Genomic DNA, 16,009 nt, shown 5'->3' with positions numbered 1-16,009 from the left:
CATGCGGCCGGCCTGGAGGACACGGGAGGGCGAATCTGAGGCTTGCAGGTGTGAGGGCTGAGTGGATGCAGGTCCGTGCGCGTGCTGACTGCAGGTGCCTGCGTTTGTGTGCGGGCATCGCATGAGCCGGTGCTGCGCGTGCGTGTGTTCGGCATTCGTGGTACATTATGTTCACGTGCGGGTGTAGATACTTGTGGCTGTGTCTTTAGGTAGGGTGTGCGCCTGCGCAGGGTCCGCTTCTGCTGCTCTGGGGGGCTACAGGAGGGTTCCCCTGTGGCGCTGGCCGGCTAGGCAAAGCAGCTGTCCGTGGTGCTGACGGCGTCGGAACTAGCGGAGGGGCTGGGCAACTGCAGAGGCCCCGCCTCTTGGCTGCCCCCAGAAGTAGGGCGGGGAGCTGAGAAGACTAGCCTTGAAGCGGGGAAGGTGGGTGTCGGCCAGCAGTACTCAGCCCTGGCTACTGCACTGCGCTGTCCTCAGCTTCACTACCTCCGTAGCGCCTCCTAGCCAGTCCTTAACCCACACACGCCCTTCGAATACATGATCCTGGCCACCATCATCGCCAACTGCATTGTTCTGGCCCTGGAGCAGCACCTTCCTGATGGGGACAAGACTCCCATGTCTGAACGCCTGGTGAGTGCTGGCTGAGGGTCTGGGGAGCCGAAAGCTGGGGGTAGTGGCAGGTTGTCTGATGTGCCTAAGCTGGACGGGCAGGGCCCAGTCTTACATCTGAGGGCCCTTTGACTCCCCCATCCAGTGCCAGGAAACTGGGGTTGCCAGTTGAGCCTGATGAAAGACCAGGGAATCACCAGCTGGTGTGTCTTGTGTCTTTAGGTATCCCTACTCCACAGATGGTTGGGCATGCTATGCTGGTCTTGGCTTAAGAACCCAGTTCTAGACCTGGAATGAGGGAGGGGCATTTCTCATAGACAGAACAAGAATATCAGGCTTTATGGGTAGCCCTGTGGCCAGCTGACCACCTTTCCTGCCATGCTCCCTAAGGAAGCACTCCTTCCCAAATGTTCTGAATCCATAGTTTCCTCTAGTGTCCTGCTAAGAGTTTCCTAGAACCCAGTGGTGTCCACTCCTGGAATCAGGCCGGTACCTCTGGGATTAGGACTCTTAGGGAGCAGGAGACAGGATTGAAGGCCAGCCTTCTGGACTCTGGAGGTTTGAGGGGCTAGCACAACTTCACAGGTGAAAGCACAGCCCCAACTCTTTCCTGCTGCCCTTTTACCTGGGCTTAGCACGTGCAGGGTATGACTATGAGACTGTAGCACTTCACAGTGTGGAGGGGAGGGAGTAGGGGTCAGAAGGGCTCTGGGGACTGAGGTCTTTAAGAAGAGGCTGCTCCATTCTTTCTCCATCCTGGTTGTTACTTCCCCGACTTCAGCTCAGATAAAGCAATGCTTAGCCTGGGACCTGCTGAGCTCTGGGGTGGCCTGTCTTCCCGCTCTCTTCTGAAGTTTGGAAGGGGAGGTGGCTCTGGGTAGGTGGGCATCAAGACAAACTAAGAGTATGTCTAGGATGGCCACCTGGGGTTGAGGACCTTCCTGGAGGACAGGAGAAGGCCAAGTGGGCTTAGAGAATGTAGGTTGGGAAGGAGGAGTGTGAGTTAAGTCACATTTCAAGGCAGAGGGTAAGTAATGGTAACTGGGCACTTCTGGGCATGCCCAGTAGGATTCCTGTGTTTCTCTGGGCTTCTGGTGGAGTAGGTCCTCTGCCTGCTCTATCCTTGTGGTGAGCACCCATTCCAGAGTCCAGAGAAGGGAGTGAACTTGGAGGTTTACCAGGTTGAGCATCACTAATGCCAGGCCACAGGTCGTGACCATATCTCTAGGGAACTCTGGCAGGTAGGGCCAAGAGGGTCACAGGCCAGACTGAGGGCAGTGCCAGGAGGCCATGAACTTAAGCATCCTTTCATAGACAAGTCTAGTGTTCATCTTTCTGAGTACCTGTGTCAGTGGAGCAGGCTTGCTTGGTGTTGGTAACGGTGGGGATGGATGGGGAGGTGTATTTTTTGTGGCTAAGCTATTAGAAAAACAAGCAGTATATGGAGGTCCAAAAAGCTCTCTGCTGACCCCAGTCTTGTCTGTCGGCTCAGTCCTCAGGGGCTGTTAGGACGAACAAAGGAGAGATGGGCTTGGAAACTGGAGCTGCTTTCTACCTGGCAGGAAGGGGTTGAATGGTGTTAGGACCCCCCATGTTTGTAGCCTCACTTGGGTCGAGCTTCTCATCTCCTGGGACTCTGCTTCTTATTCACTTACCTTCTATAGCTGCCTGAGAAGATTTTTTCTAGCTTGCAGCCCAGTGGCTCCCCAGCTGTCGGCATACCCATCTTCCAGCCCCATCAGCCTCAGTCATGGGTCTGGCTTATAGGAGCTGGGCAGAAGAACCTCGGGGAGGACTGCCTTGCTAGTGGCCCTAGAGTCTAGTCCGCTCTTCTCGTTCTGCCCAGGAGCTTTTCGTAAAGACCTTCTGAGGTCAGTTTCTTCTTTGGTGTAGAGAGTCAACAGCACCTCCCCTTGAGGAATGAAGACCCTCCCACCTAAACTAGACCAGAAACCTTGAGGCCAAGAACAGTTCATGCATTCCTCCAGGAGCTTCATCCTTCATGAGTCAGCATCAGGAGGCCGGACAGGGACACTAGCCTGTCATGGACGCTTAGTTGCCAGGCCCCTCAGATACTTCCTCTCATACTGCTCATACCTCCTCATAGCCATCTCCCCCTCCAAACTCCAGGGTCCTCAGTCAGTCTTAGGAGCTGACTCCTTGCAGACGAGAGAGGGAGGCTAAGCCCATGTGTTGGCAAGGCATGGGGCCCTTGAGGGCCTTACTTCTTGGACAAGGGCTCCAGCTGAAGAAGTTAGTGGCCCCATCTCATCTGACACAACCTTAGAGCATCTAGGCCACACGCCCAGTCTTTCTTCATGGGCGCATAGTGGCTCTGAAGAGCAGTTTGTGCTGGAGCTGGTCCTAGGGGCCAACCTGTGTGAATGGACTCTGGAAGCTAGCCTCCTCCCCAATCATTCCTCTTTTTAAAGCCGCTGCTCCAGAGTGTAGCAACTGATCATGCTAATCCTCCGTGTCTAGCTTCCTAAAGCTCTGCTCTCCTCCCTTACGCATGAGGCTCCTCTTGCTTTCCACATCTGTGGTCCTAGAACAGTCTTTGCTCAGTACCAGTGTTCCCCAGCACCGTACCTTGTAGATGTGGGGTAAGAAGTAGACTTGGGGATCTCGTTAGAGTCCCTACCTTTATTCTGTTTGTCCCACTGTTTTCTCCAACAATAATTTTTCCTTAGATTCTAGCCTTAGAAACCTTTGTTGCCACACCTTTGACAAGGGTCCCCGAGCCGTGGTCTATCTGGGTTCCTGGGTTGCTCCCACCTCCCAAGTCTCATGCCTACTCCTGGGCTTTAGGCCTGGCCTGTAAAGGGCACTGTCCTCTGGTCTTCACAATATCATCACTGTAGCATCCTTAATGCTGGAGCTTTTCTTTTCTTTCTCCCCCTGTCAGAATTTGCATGTTCTGCTTGTCTATGTGTGTTGCACATGTGAGTGAGTCCCAAAGCAAAGACTAAGGATGTCAAGCTTTCCAGATAACTTGGCATAGTGGCCAGAGCCTAGGGTCAGACCCAGCTGGCTGTTGGGGTCACCTATGGTCTCTGGCCTAGTTCCTCCCTCTCTATGCCTTTGTGGCCTTAGAATGGGGAAGACTTGAGTGTATAGAAAGAGTTGTTCCAGTTAATACAAGGACTTGATTGACAGGCATTGCCTATGAGTATCATCACTACCTTTTTACCTCCTTGAGCGAAGTCTTCCTGATTCCAGCAGGACAGTCCTGGTACCCTGTAACTGGAGCAGAAGCTGGGATGACATAGTAGAGGCCTAAGGACTCCCAGGCATAATCAGGACACTGTTGTCATATCAACAAATGATAGACTCCACGATGAGTTATCTCAGATGAGCAAGCTCATGTTAGTGGGAACAGTGCATGCTAGAGAAGGCTGCGGGGTGCCTGGCAGGGTCAGCCTTGGGGTAGCAGGCATGCCCATCAGACAGGGACTGCTGTCTAGCTATTTTGCTGAGAGGACAGAGGTGAACACTGTCCTGTGCTCCTCCCCAGGATGACACGGAGCCTTATTTCATCGGGATCTTTTGCTTCGAGGCGGGGATCAAGATCATCGCACTGGGCTTCGTTTTCCACAAGGGCTCCTACCTTCGAAATGGCTGGAATGTCATGGACTTCGTGGTGGTCCTCACGGGGTAGGTGGGCCAAGCCTGAGTGTACTCATGTGTGCTGCCCTGCTGTAGAACTGAGGTGGCAGAAATGTTCACGTTGGTACCCCATCCCCTGACTGTAGTGCAGAGTGTAAAGAGGTCTCTGATTGTACTTCTGAGTAAATGGGGACTGCTTCTCCCCACTCAAGTAATGGCCTCTGGGCTCCCGACTAAGGCCGTCAAAGACATTGGGGGTCTGTTCCCATCTGCTGTGCTGTGGTTTCTGGTTTAAGGATCACGTTTGTGTTTGTAACATGTTTTCTCAAAGGACTCACTCCTAGTGGCCTATCTGGAGGAGTCTGCTTACAGACCCTAAAAGCAAGGTGGACACTATGGTCATAGGGTCCTGGGTACTATAGATGGTGTGACCAGCAAGTGAGGGCTTCTCCAAGGTTCTTACCCAACTGTGATCTTAGAGGAGCGCTTGGTATATGAGCCATTTCCTGTCTGAGAAGCTACCTGGGACGTCTCCCTGATAGCTCTGTGCCTCTCCACTGTGTGAGGCAGAGCACATGGTCCTGGTTCTAACCCTGGCAATGTTTTCATTTTCAGATTTATTTAATGTATGAGTGTTTTGCTTGCATGTGTGTATGTGTGCCTGGTGCCCTCGGAGGTCAGAAGAGGGCATCAGGTCCCCTGGAACTGGAGTTACTGTGTGGGTGCTGGAAACTGAACCTGGGTTCTCTGCTAGAACAACAAGTACTCTTAACTGCTGAACTGTCTCTCCAGCCCCTCTGCCCTGAATGCGTTTAGTCACAACGTATGCCTGCTGCTTCCTGTCAGTCCTTCCTTATAATGATGAGAATAAAGCTCCCTACTATCCAGGAGCTTCAGGAAGCCAGTGTATGGCCCATCTCCTGGCCACCTCAGTTGATTTATCTCCCTAATGGGTACTGTACGTCCTTCTTCTGTTTCTCTGGTGTCGGTTGAGGACTGTGGAACTCCCGTGTTGGGGACAAAAGCTATGGTTGGGATGAGGACTACTCACACAGAGCCTGTGGCTTTTCCAGAGGCTCCGTCCTGGTCTAGGGATGGCAGCGTCATCTTCCGTAGGGCCTTGTGGTTGGGGATTAAGTACCAAGATCAGAGCACAGGGAGCTGGCCCACTAGAGGTGAGAGCGATAGCACTTTTTAAAGTGGGAGCTGGGGTGGCTCCGTCTCTGCCCACTGACCTCCGTAGAGGCCTGGTGCACGTGGGTGTGTGTGGGACGGGGCTGAGCAGATGGAGAGCAGGAAGGAGGTGACTGGGAAACCTGGGTCTGGGGCTTCAGCAACCATGGCTCCCTGTATTTGAGGAATAAAGGAAGTCAGGTAGTGACCTCTGTCCTGCAGAGACATGGGGGGCCTGCTCCCCATCTTTGTGTTGTAGCTTCTGTTGGGAGGACCATGTTTGTAAGGCTGAGGCTGGGGAAAATCTATATGATGGTAATCTTTGCACACTTCTGTGGGTTGCTCCTTGTTCCAAAGTGGGAGTGTGTTGACATGGTGTTTACAGAAGGTCCTCCATAGCTTTATGGAGGCTTGCTTCCACGGATGACATAAGTGAACAATCACGAGGGGTTGGTGCACAGTGTGGCCCCTGTGGGTCGGGTGTTCCCCACGTCCAGGGCTGCTACCCGGGCATCCGGGAGTAACCACAGCTGTTTACAGTTCTCCTTCTCTTGAGATCAAGTCCCTGAAGACAAGAATGGCGTCTTATTTTTCAGAGTGTCCCCTGAGCCTATCTTGGGGCAGGCATCCAGGAGGGGGCAGTGAGTGGAGGCAAAACTGATGGATGTTGAGGGGAGAGGCTGACAAGGGATGCCGGACCCTACTACTAGAATCGGCCACCCATGACGTAGGGTGCCTGGGAATAGGAGGCAAGGAAGGAGACCAGAGCGCCCCATCCCATCCCACCCCCGGGGCCTATAGGACCTCTAGATCTTCCAGAACTCTGATCCTAGGAGAGGCTGAGAGTGGGAGACGCCGCAGCCCATCGCTGGGTGGTGGAAGACAGGAATGCTCATCTTCCTGTGAATGCCTGTGAGAAGATGCCAGGGCCCCACAAAGGAAGGCAGACTGTCTCACTCTAGTCTGGAGATCCCTGGTCCATTTTCTGTTTACCCCTTCTCCTTTCCGCCTCTTTGTACAGCTGTCTTTTCTCCTCTTCCACGTCTCCACCCTTCTGCCTCCCTCACCCCGTCGTCTTCCCTCCGCTGTCTCAGCCTCTTGCTCTGTGGCTCCGCCCTCTGCCCTGTGTCTGCAGGAAAACCGTCAGGGTTTTAGGCATCTCCCCTCACATCGAACTCCTTGAGGTAGTGCCAGGTTTGGGGGACACCCCCCCCAGGGTGGAGGGGTGATCCATGTCTCATGGAGGCCGGCATGCAGGACCAGAGCCACACTAGGAGCTGCTCTGACACTCCTGTAGGATACAGAGTCACAAGGACCTGCGTGTGTCTGTGTTTGTGGGAGGTTTTGGTGGGAAACCCAGGGAAGAACCCATCTCTAACCCTCCTGAGCTGAGGTCCCTGTGGCAGGGTATATGTGGGTGTGTGGCACATTCTTGTTATTTTGTTGTTTTAATTAGGCTTTGTTTAATTGGTGCTTAGGGGTTCGAGACCCAGAGGGGAGAGGCAGACAGCACCCTGGCCTGTTGCCTAGTGAAGCCAGGCATATCCCTAGTGGCCAGCAGGGGTCTCTCTGCTCCTGATGCTGGTGTGGTGGTTGTGAGAGATGCCTGATGCCTGGGCAGGGGTAGGATAGGGAGTTGTGTGCCACCCCCTGCTCTTGGAGAAGCCACGGCTGGTGCCTCCTGCTCCCTGCCTTGCTTCCTTCTCCGGTGTATCTTGTTATCCACACCCTACAATATATATGATGCAAAGACTGTAATAACCAGGTGTGCTTCCTTCTCCGGTGTATCTTGTTATCCGCACCCTACAATATATATGATGCAAAGACTGTAATAACCAGGTGTGCTTCCTTCTCCGGTGTATCTTGTTATCCGCACCCTACAATATATATGGTGCAAAGACTGTAATAACCAGGTGTGCTGGGCACTTGCTGCTCTGGGGCATAGATGTGATCGGGTTTGGGGTCTATATTGGTCACAGAGATGCCTCTGGGACCCTGGGGATTATGAGAGATGTTGGTAGGTCCTGAGCATTGAGGCTGGCTTGGGAAGTATGGATGGGCCTGTGCTCAGGGAGTCTGGCCCCTCAGTTGTGAGTTCCTGTTCCCGATTGGACCAGCCCATGGATTACCAACCAGACTGTTATCCCTTGGTAGAGTAGGGGCAAGAGCCTAAATCTCCTAATATGGGCCCAGCCTCACAGCTGATTGTAGGGATAGGGGTAGGCTTCCCTGCCCATCTCCTTTTCCAAGAACACTTCTTTCTGCACAGTAGGAAGTGCCCCGATGGGAGCCCTAGTTGGAGGAGGACAGAAAGAGCCACCATCCCAGTGCAGCCAGGGGCCACCTGAGAGCTGCTACTCTTCTGCCTGTTCACCCTGTGTCCGTCCACATCCTGTCTACCTGTAACTGTTCATTTTCCTGAGCATTTGAGCTTCTCATCTGCTGATACTGCTCCGTTCACCATTAATCACTTCCGTACTCAGTGTTTGCCAGATGGTGTGAACATGAGAACAAAGCCACAGAGCCCTTTCCGGTGAATGGTGTCCAAAGTGGCATGCATTTTTCCTAGCCTGTTTCTCACCAGTACACGTAATCTCATGCCTGGATGGGGCTTAGATATGTTGCAGTCACTGGCTCTGGGTTTCCACCACCTAGACTGTAGCTGGGGCAGTTCTGCATCTTGGCTGGGCCATAATGCTTCTTGGCATGGACTAACTCAACATACATCAAGGAAGGACTGAATAATCTTGATCTTGGTGGGAAAGTGGGTAATGAGTTCATAGGGCAAGCTTTGTCTGTAGGCAGGCAGGGAAGGCTTCCGGTTTGGGAGGGCATGAATGGGCTTCAAGGCTTAAGGTTATAAGCTGCTTGATTTCTGGGGAGAGCTGTGGCTATGGTCCTGACCAAGAGTATAGAGAAACCAGACAGGATTCCCAGGAACTAGAGACGCTATCTTGGACTGTACCCTAGCGCCCATAGCTGTAGGCTGCCTGGGCAAGGAGGTGATGGAGAGCCAGGGGAGCACTTGTGTGTGCAGTTGGGGAATCAGGAAGAGTATATTCTGCACCACAAAGCTGACGTTGGAGGGAAATGTGTGATGTGACCTGAAGTGGATTAGGTGTGTGTGGGAGTGAGAATGCTGGGCCCGGGGGCCTTGTGGTGGGACCTGTTAGTAAAGCTCATTGTAGCATGCTTCTCAGCAAAGTAGAGAGGAAGTTGGGTGGTGTGGGTAGAGGATAGAGGCCCAGAGCGCCTACTTGAGCATTAGTGGGAGGTCCAGGGAAAACTGATGCAGTTGGAGAAGGCCAGCCCTGGAGTCGGAGTGAAGATGTGTCTGGTCAATGTATGGGTCTATCCAGTGGAAACGAGTGTCTGGGGGCTGAAGATGGGTGTGCTTAGGTGGGCAGGGGTGGCAGAGATGGCTGGAGTCTTCACAGACTGTTCACTGAATTTGGAAGCAAGTGCGTCAGCTGAGATGTGTGAAGATGAGTGAAGGGATACAGGAGACAGAGATGTAGGAGAGAAATGTAGGGCAGAGCAGGGAGGGGTGACTGAGGGAGGGAGAGAAAGCGAATGAGTGGGGCCACTGGAGCTCCCCAGCCCAGCACCCCAGTCTGTCCTGCCTTCACTGCCTGGTCAGCGCCTTGCTCGGTCACCTGAAAGGCACCTGCTGGAGACACCTCTCGCCTTCTACCCTGTGTAGGTTTCTTGGGACACAGAGGTGACCAAATAGATCTTGCTCTTCTGCAGGCCATGTTTTTCTGGATACATAGAGCAAACTGTCCAATTGCCCTTGGGGAGAGGGAAGGCTTGAAGTCGGCAGAGTGGAGAGTGCCGTCACTGTCCGGAGATCCTTGAGAGACAATTTCAGTGGATGGTGGGGAAGAGGATGCAGGGACAAGGGCCGTGGTCTGGGTGCAGGGCAGTCAAGTTGGGCTTACGCTGGGCACAGGGAGGAAAGCAGACAGTTGAGGAGAGCGAGGGTACTGGGGACAGCAGCAGCCCAAGTAGAGGCTCCAGGGCCAGCCTCAGAGCATTCGAGAGGCATACTGAGAAGGCACAGTCTACAGGAACCTCTGGCACCTTCCAGACCCAACACTCACTTTTCCAGGCAGCTGTCTTTTTTGTGCTCTCTATGGCGCCCATCATACTTCTTCCCCACCCCGCCACCTCGTCACTGACTCCTCTCTTCCGGGACCCGCAGAACACCATGCTATAGCCTTTTGCCTGGAGGACTTTAATCCACAGGTAATAAGACCTCTGTTGTGGCCTAGCCTGCTGCTTTCCCTATGGCCTATGGAGACACAGAGAAACATGTCTTGGCTCAGGCAGGTGGTTCCCTGGGGGACATTTCCAACCACAGCTTCTCATTTTACTTCAAATTAAACTGAGATTCCTTTCCAGGACGTGTAATTAGAGCTCAGGCTCCTCTCTCTGGATTCATCTCCTGTGGGAAGAGGAGAGGAGTGTGGGTTGCCTCGGGGGAGGGGCGGTGGACAGTGAGTTCAGAATCGGGCATGGCCTTCGCAGGCTCTGAACTTAGTGCTGCTGGTGTCCAATGGCTTTTAGGGGACATGGATGTAGCCTGATTTGGGAGGTGTTCTTTGGGGACTGGGGAGGCACAAGGAATTAGGGACAGAACAAATAGATGAGCACCATGGACATCTGCCACAGGGCAAGGGGACAGTGCTTAGGGATACTGTGCCGGCCAGCAAGTGACTCAAGACATATCTGAACATGGTAGGAGAGACAGGGAGTGCCAGTGGCACGTGTTTGAATGAAGCTGACCCGGTGTGTGTCGAACAGTGTTTACAGCCAGCTCCATACAATGGGCCGTTCTCCAGCTCCCCAGCGTTAAACTGTGGCTCTGTTGGGGGATGGCCTCTGGTGCTGGTCAAATTGAAGTTCACTGGACTCCCTTTCCCTTCCTACATCCAGGGCCCTGATTATTTGCTGCCTCTAAATGTGGCTGGAGCCATTGGGGTTAGGAGTTTAGTTCTGAGAGATAGATAGCCTCTGTAGCTGCATGGAGGAAAACCTTTGCTCCCTATCTTTTGAGATCAGAGTTCAGATTTTCTAGGTAGTATGCTTGGGGCTTTATTGCAGGCTCATGGGGCGTTGCAACCTTTCCTGGTCCTGTGGCATCTGAGAACTTGCCAGACCCAGGACATGGGGAACCCTACCTTGTACAGCAAAGCCTCTGCCCCGAGCAGCCCTGTGAATGCTGCCATGTGAGTGTGGGCACTGGGTGAGTAGTGGTGACACTGTGGGTCAGCACTGGTGTTCATATCTCAGATGTCCTGTGTTGGTAGTGGCCTCCCACTGGACTCATGTCCGTGGGACAGCTCTAGAGCCCTGTGTTGGTTACATAAAGTGCCAGGGATGCCCTGCTCTGATGAGTGGCTCCCAGCCTCCCTCCTTGGAACACACCCCTGCAAGTGGGTATTTATAGAGGACCCAGCTCACTCTCTGCTCCGTTTCCTCCCTCCCCCAACTTTTCCTTTGCTTCAGGACTCTATGCTTCTGGATCATGGAATAGAACCAGCCCTTCTCAGGGACAATCCTCATTGACTTGTATTCAGGGGTTCAGGCTCTTCCCCGGTGCTAGGTAGGTGGGGATCCACAGTCCCCTAGCTGAAGTATCTTCAAGCTCTCATCCTGTCCGTCATTTCCAGGGTCTAAGAGTCCTTGTCTGCTTCTAGGTTAGGACCAGCCCCTGGGAAAAACTAATTGTAAAATCTACCTTATACAAAAGCAGAGCGGGGCCTTCTTGATGGGTCGGGGCATGGGCTGGTTGATGTGCAGACCTTGAGGCCCTGTGCTACTCAGGGGGTGTACAGAGGCCCACCTTCCTCTGGGCTAGACCACAGGTGAGTGTGTGGGAGGCACTCCTGAAGTCCACTAACCACTGACTCACGAAGGAAAGCATCCATGGTCGCCAATAGCCCAGACCTCTGGCTGACTACAGGGTCCAGGAGTGGGATATACTTCCAGTTGCTTCCTGCTGTCACTAGCCACCACCTTCCGAGTCCCCAGCTGTGAGAAAGGGGAGAGAGCAGGGATCCTAGGCCCTAGGACTCATGCCCACCTGTCCCTCATACTTCCACAAACTCTGCCCTCAGACTTGGGTGAATTTTAGGCTAAGACACTCCTAAATCCAGCCTCCACGGCCTCTCAGATTATTCAGAAAGAAACCCAGAAGTTTCTTTGTAGTCAGCACGGGTGGTCAGCCAGGAGACTTGCCTGTTCCCACTTGATCCCTCTGCACCTGACCACTGCAGCTCAGAGATGAGGAAGTGAAGCCTTTTTACAGAACCTCTCAGGGAAAGGGGCATGCATTTGTAAAACCTAGCATAGTTGGTGCCCAGGCTGTCAAGGTCTACAGAGCTTGGGACACAGAGTGGACCCAGGGTGCTAGAGACTCCACTGTGATTATGAACAACAGTTCATGGCCAGGGAGCTGGTCCTGTAGCACCCAGTGAGGGCTTTATACAAGGTGTCAGACAAAGGAGTAAGGGTCTGGTGCAACATGGACCTCGCTTGGGGCCATGAACCCTTTTCCTGACTGAGCCAGTAGCTGATGGGCTGTAGGCCTGGCCAAGGTTTTGAAGTGGGCTCTAAATTAGGTGTCACCATTTAGGAGGGAGGGGCCTTGTAAATCCCCACGTTTCCATCTTGAATAGACATTCTAATTCCATCTAGTGGTCTCTGCCTGTCTGGCTCCCTTGCATTGCCCTGTCCTGATTGGCATTTCCTTGATAGGCTCTGGCATGGGTGCTCCGGTGTGTGGTGCTGTGTCCAGGCCAGTGATATAACCTGGGGCATTGGCACTGCATCCTGTGGCTATACCCCCACAGATGTCACAGGAATTTAAGTTCACACCCAGCGAGGGTGGCACTTGTGAGCGAAGGGTAGTGGACTCACTGGCTCCACTCCTTCCGCTCACCATCCCTCCTCACACTGCAGGCCAGAGCTGTGATTCACACTGAGGTGAGAATGATTGCTAATGGTTTCTCTCTGTTACTACTAGGCTTGGAGCTAGTCCCTGGCCTGAGAGCAGGGTGGCAAGCAGGCCTCCTTCTCAGCCTGGATTCCTTGATGGGGTCTCAGGAGCTTCCCATCTTCTGGTAGAGAGGCTCTCACTGGACTGTAACTTCGTTGGTTGACCTGTTTTGCACCCCACCATGCAGCCAGGCAGATGTTTCTAGGGCGGCTTCTCAGCAGTCCACATAGCTGCTCCTGTCACTCCATCTCTCATCTGCTTCCCTCCCTTCTCGCTGTCACACCCTTTGGTGTTGTTCCAGGCCTGGGGTAGGGTTCATTCTGGACTTCACATCACACCATCACAGAGCCCGTCTGTGGGTCTGCCCCTTGGAAAGGGCCCTGTGCTACTGGCTGGCCTGGGAGGTAGTGCTGGGGCCCATTTGGAATGGGACTTGTACTATGTCACGACCCTCTCTTCTCCAGTGCTGGCCTTAGCCGTAACTCACTCTCACCCCCGCCCCCAGGGCCGTGTGTGTGTGTGTGTGTGTGTGTGTGTGTGTGTGTGTGTGTGTGGTGTGGTGTGTGTGTAGGCAGGTATAACACAGCCCCACACAGGCTGGGTAGCTTTCACTCAACTGTAATCTTACCTGTTCTGTGGGCTGGAAGCCCAAGCTCCTGGTTTTACAGTGAGTACAGGGGGGGATGTGATTATGGGCAGGATGCAACTCTATGCCCAGTTGTTTTGTGACCCCTTGGTATCCTGAGCTGGCCTGCTCTTCTAGTGCCTTGAAGCCCTAGCTAAGCATTGTGGAGTGCTGTGTTACCCCGTTTGCAGTCTCTCCTGATGCACTTCTTGCATTTTCCTCCCATTAGCCACAGAACCTGGCAACACAGCACCCAGAAGAGGCTGAGGATGGGGAGGAGGAAGGAGTTGGGGTATGAGGGCAGTATGTTGTTTAAGGTGGAGCCCCTGGTTCCACCTTTTCTCAACACCTGCCTCAGACCCTAGCTCAGGAAGTACAGTGTTGCTCACTGGTGGGTAGGAGGCCAGAGCTGCCTTTTCTGCTTGCACCCAGCCTGTGTGGGGCTGTGTTATGCCTGCCTGTACACACACACACACACACACACACACACACACACACACACACACACCACACACACACACACACACACACACACACACACACACACACGGGAGGTGATTGACTCCTGCCACAGATGGACAGACAGGAGGGGCCATGGGTTTTAACTGGGAGTGGTTGACAGGTGGGTTTCCACAGACTCACCAGACTCATACTGGGACACACTGGTAGGATCAGGGCCAGGAGTGTAAGGGATGTGTGCCTGTGGACCAGGCATGATCAGTGGCTGGGCACTGTGAGCTCTGAAATTAACCCCATCTTTTTTTCTTCCTTCTTTCTTTCCTTCTTTCTTTCCTTCCTTCCTTCCTTCCTTCCTTCCTTCCTTCCTTCCTTCCTTCCTTCCTTCCTTCCTTCCTTCTTTTCTTTCTTTTTTGTAGCTCTTTTTCTTATTTAATTTTTTTTTCATTTTACATACCAACCCCTGTTATCCCCCTCTCCTTTCCCCCTCTCCCCATCCCCTCCTCATCCCCTCGTCATAGGGGGTAAGGCCTCCTTGGGTAGTCAACACAGGCTGGCATACCAAGTTGGGCCAGGACCAAGCCCCTCCCCCTTGCGTTATGGCTGAGTAAGGCATTGCACCATAGGGAATGGGCTCTAAAAAGCCAGTTTGTATTCCTGGGATAAGTCCTAGTCTCATTTGCCAGGGGACCCACAAACACATCAAGCCACTCAACTTTCATCCACATTCAGAGAGCCTAGTGTGGTCCCATGCAGGCTCCCCAGCTGTCAGTCCAGAGACCGTGAGCTCCCAATAGCTCGGGTCAGCTGTCTCTGTGGTTTTTTCTTATCATGATCCTGCCCCTCCTTGCTCCTATAATCCCTCCTCCCTCTCTTCAACTGAACTCCAGGACCTTGGCCAAGTGCTTGGCTGTGGGTCTCTGCATCTGCTTCCATCAGTCGCTGCATGTAGGTTCTGTGATGACAATTAGGGTAGACATCAATCTGAGTACAGTGGAAGGCTAGTTCAAGCACTCTGTCCACCATTGCTGAGTCTTAGCTGGGGATATCCTTGTGAGTTCCTGGGGATTTCTCCCTAACTCCTTAATGGTCCACTCTGTCAAGATATCTCTTTCATTGCTCTCCTTCTCCATCCCTCTCCCAACTTGGCCATCTCAAACTCTCATGTTCCCACCTTCCATCCATGCTGTCATTGTTTTTTTTACTGCTGCGTAATACTCCACTGTGTACCTGTACCACATTTTCTTTATCCATTCTTTGGTTGAAGGGCATCTAGGTTGTTTCCAGGTTCTGGCTGTTACAAATAATGCTGCTATGAACATAGTTGAGCCTATGTCCTTGTGGTTAACACCACTTATTAAAGAAAGGTAAAGTTTTGATTTTGAGCTAATTGTAGATTTGCCATATATTCATAATAAGTATTATGGAGTGAGTATCGCATCCTTACTCAGATTTCCCAAGTGACAGCTCCTCACAGGTGCAATATAATGCCACAGCCAGGACACTGAGCTTGCTGTTCCCAGAAGGAGCCCTCATGTACCCTTCTGTAGCCTACAGACTTACTATATCCTCCCCACCCTGACCTCTGGAAACCCCTAATCCTTTCTATATTTCTGTTGTTGTTGTTTCAAGACTATTATGTGAGTGGTATATGCTGCTTCAGGTTCTGCTCCCCACACTGAACACAATCATTTGCAGGTAATGTGGCCATGACAGTTGGCTTCTTTTATTGCTAATTTCAGGCATGCCTCAAAGATGTAGTGTGGGTCTATACTACAATGAAGTACATTTTGCAATAAAGCAAGTCAGGGCTTTTTATTGCCATAGTGCATATGAAAGTTATACATTTTTCTACTATATTAAGGGCAACAACATGTCTAAAACATGTGCATTCCTTACTTTAAAAAGTGCTTTATTGCTGACAGTGTTAACTATCATTGAGCCTTTTTGTTGAAATCATCTTTTTGTTGGTGGCAGCTGCTGAAGTGGTGCCTGGCAGTTTCCTAAGGCAACAGTAAAGTCGGCCTTTTGACGGACTCTTCTGTCCACATGCTTCTCTTCAGTCTACAGTGCTATTTGATAGCACGCTATCCACAGCAGAACTTCTTTCAAAATTGAGGTTGCCACTGCCCTACCAACCAAGTCATGTGATGCTGTGAAGTGCCTCACCAGGAACAGATTCCGCCTCAGGAACCTGTCGTGTGCATCCTCTAAGGCTTAAGCAACTTGCTTGATTACGCAATGACAGTATTCAGATAGTTCTTCAGGACCCATTCCTAACTCTAGGTCTCTTGGTATTACTCCACAGCTGCAGTCAGCTCCTCTGCTAGATTCTTTAGACCCCAACATCCCCCGTGAAGGTTAACATCCTCTTCCAATCTATGTGAGTTGGTGTTTTGATTTGACCCACCCCGAGTTGCCAGTGTTCCTGCCTCTTAGCACGGTGAGTCCTTAGAATTGGTGATGTTTGTTTTCCCAGATTTATCAGGAGAGTAAATTGGAATTATGTCTCCCTTTGTGAGCTACAGAATGGCTAT

At 52.3% G+C, this 16,009-nt stretch overlaps 1 protein-coding gene across 1 annotated transcript in view; it reads left to right on the top strand.

Moving 5' to 3' along the window:
* Window positions 1-537: 537 nt before the first annotated feature.
* The window catches only part of LOC131907678 (voltage-dependent N-type calcium channel subunit alpha-1B-like), a 57,160-nt gene continuing 41,688 nt past the window's right edge, over window positions 538-16,009 (top strand). Inside the window, exons 1-2 of the mRNA XM_059258802.1 lie at window positions 538-630; window positions 4,124-4,263. Coding sequence (XP_059114785.1) covers window positions 538-630; window positions 4,124-4,263 — 233 coding nt within the window. The remainder of the gene's footprint in view (window positions 631-4,123; window positions 4,264-16,009) is intronic.

This window comes from Peromyscus eremicus, chromosome 4 (assembly GCF_949786415.1).
Source record: "Peromyscus eremicus chromosome 4, PerEre_H2_v1, whole genome shotgun sequence".
Lineage (NCBI taxonomy): Eukaryota > Metazoa > Chordata > Mammalia > Rodentia > Cricetidae > Peromyscus > Peromyscus eremicus.
Note: the sequence above shows the minus strand (reverse complement) of the source record. Positions and strands in the feature narration are given on the sequence as shown.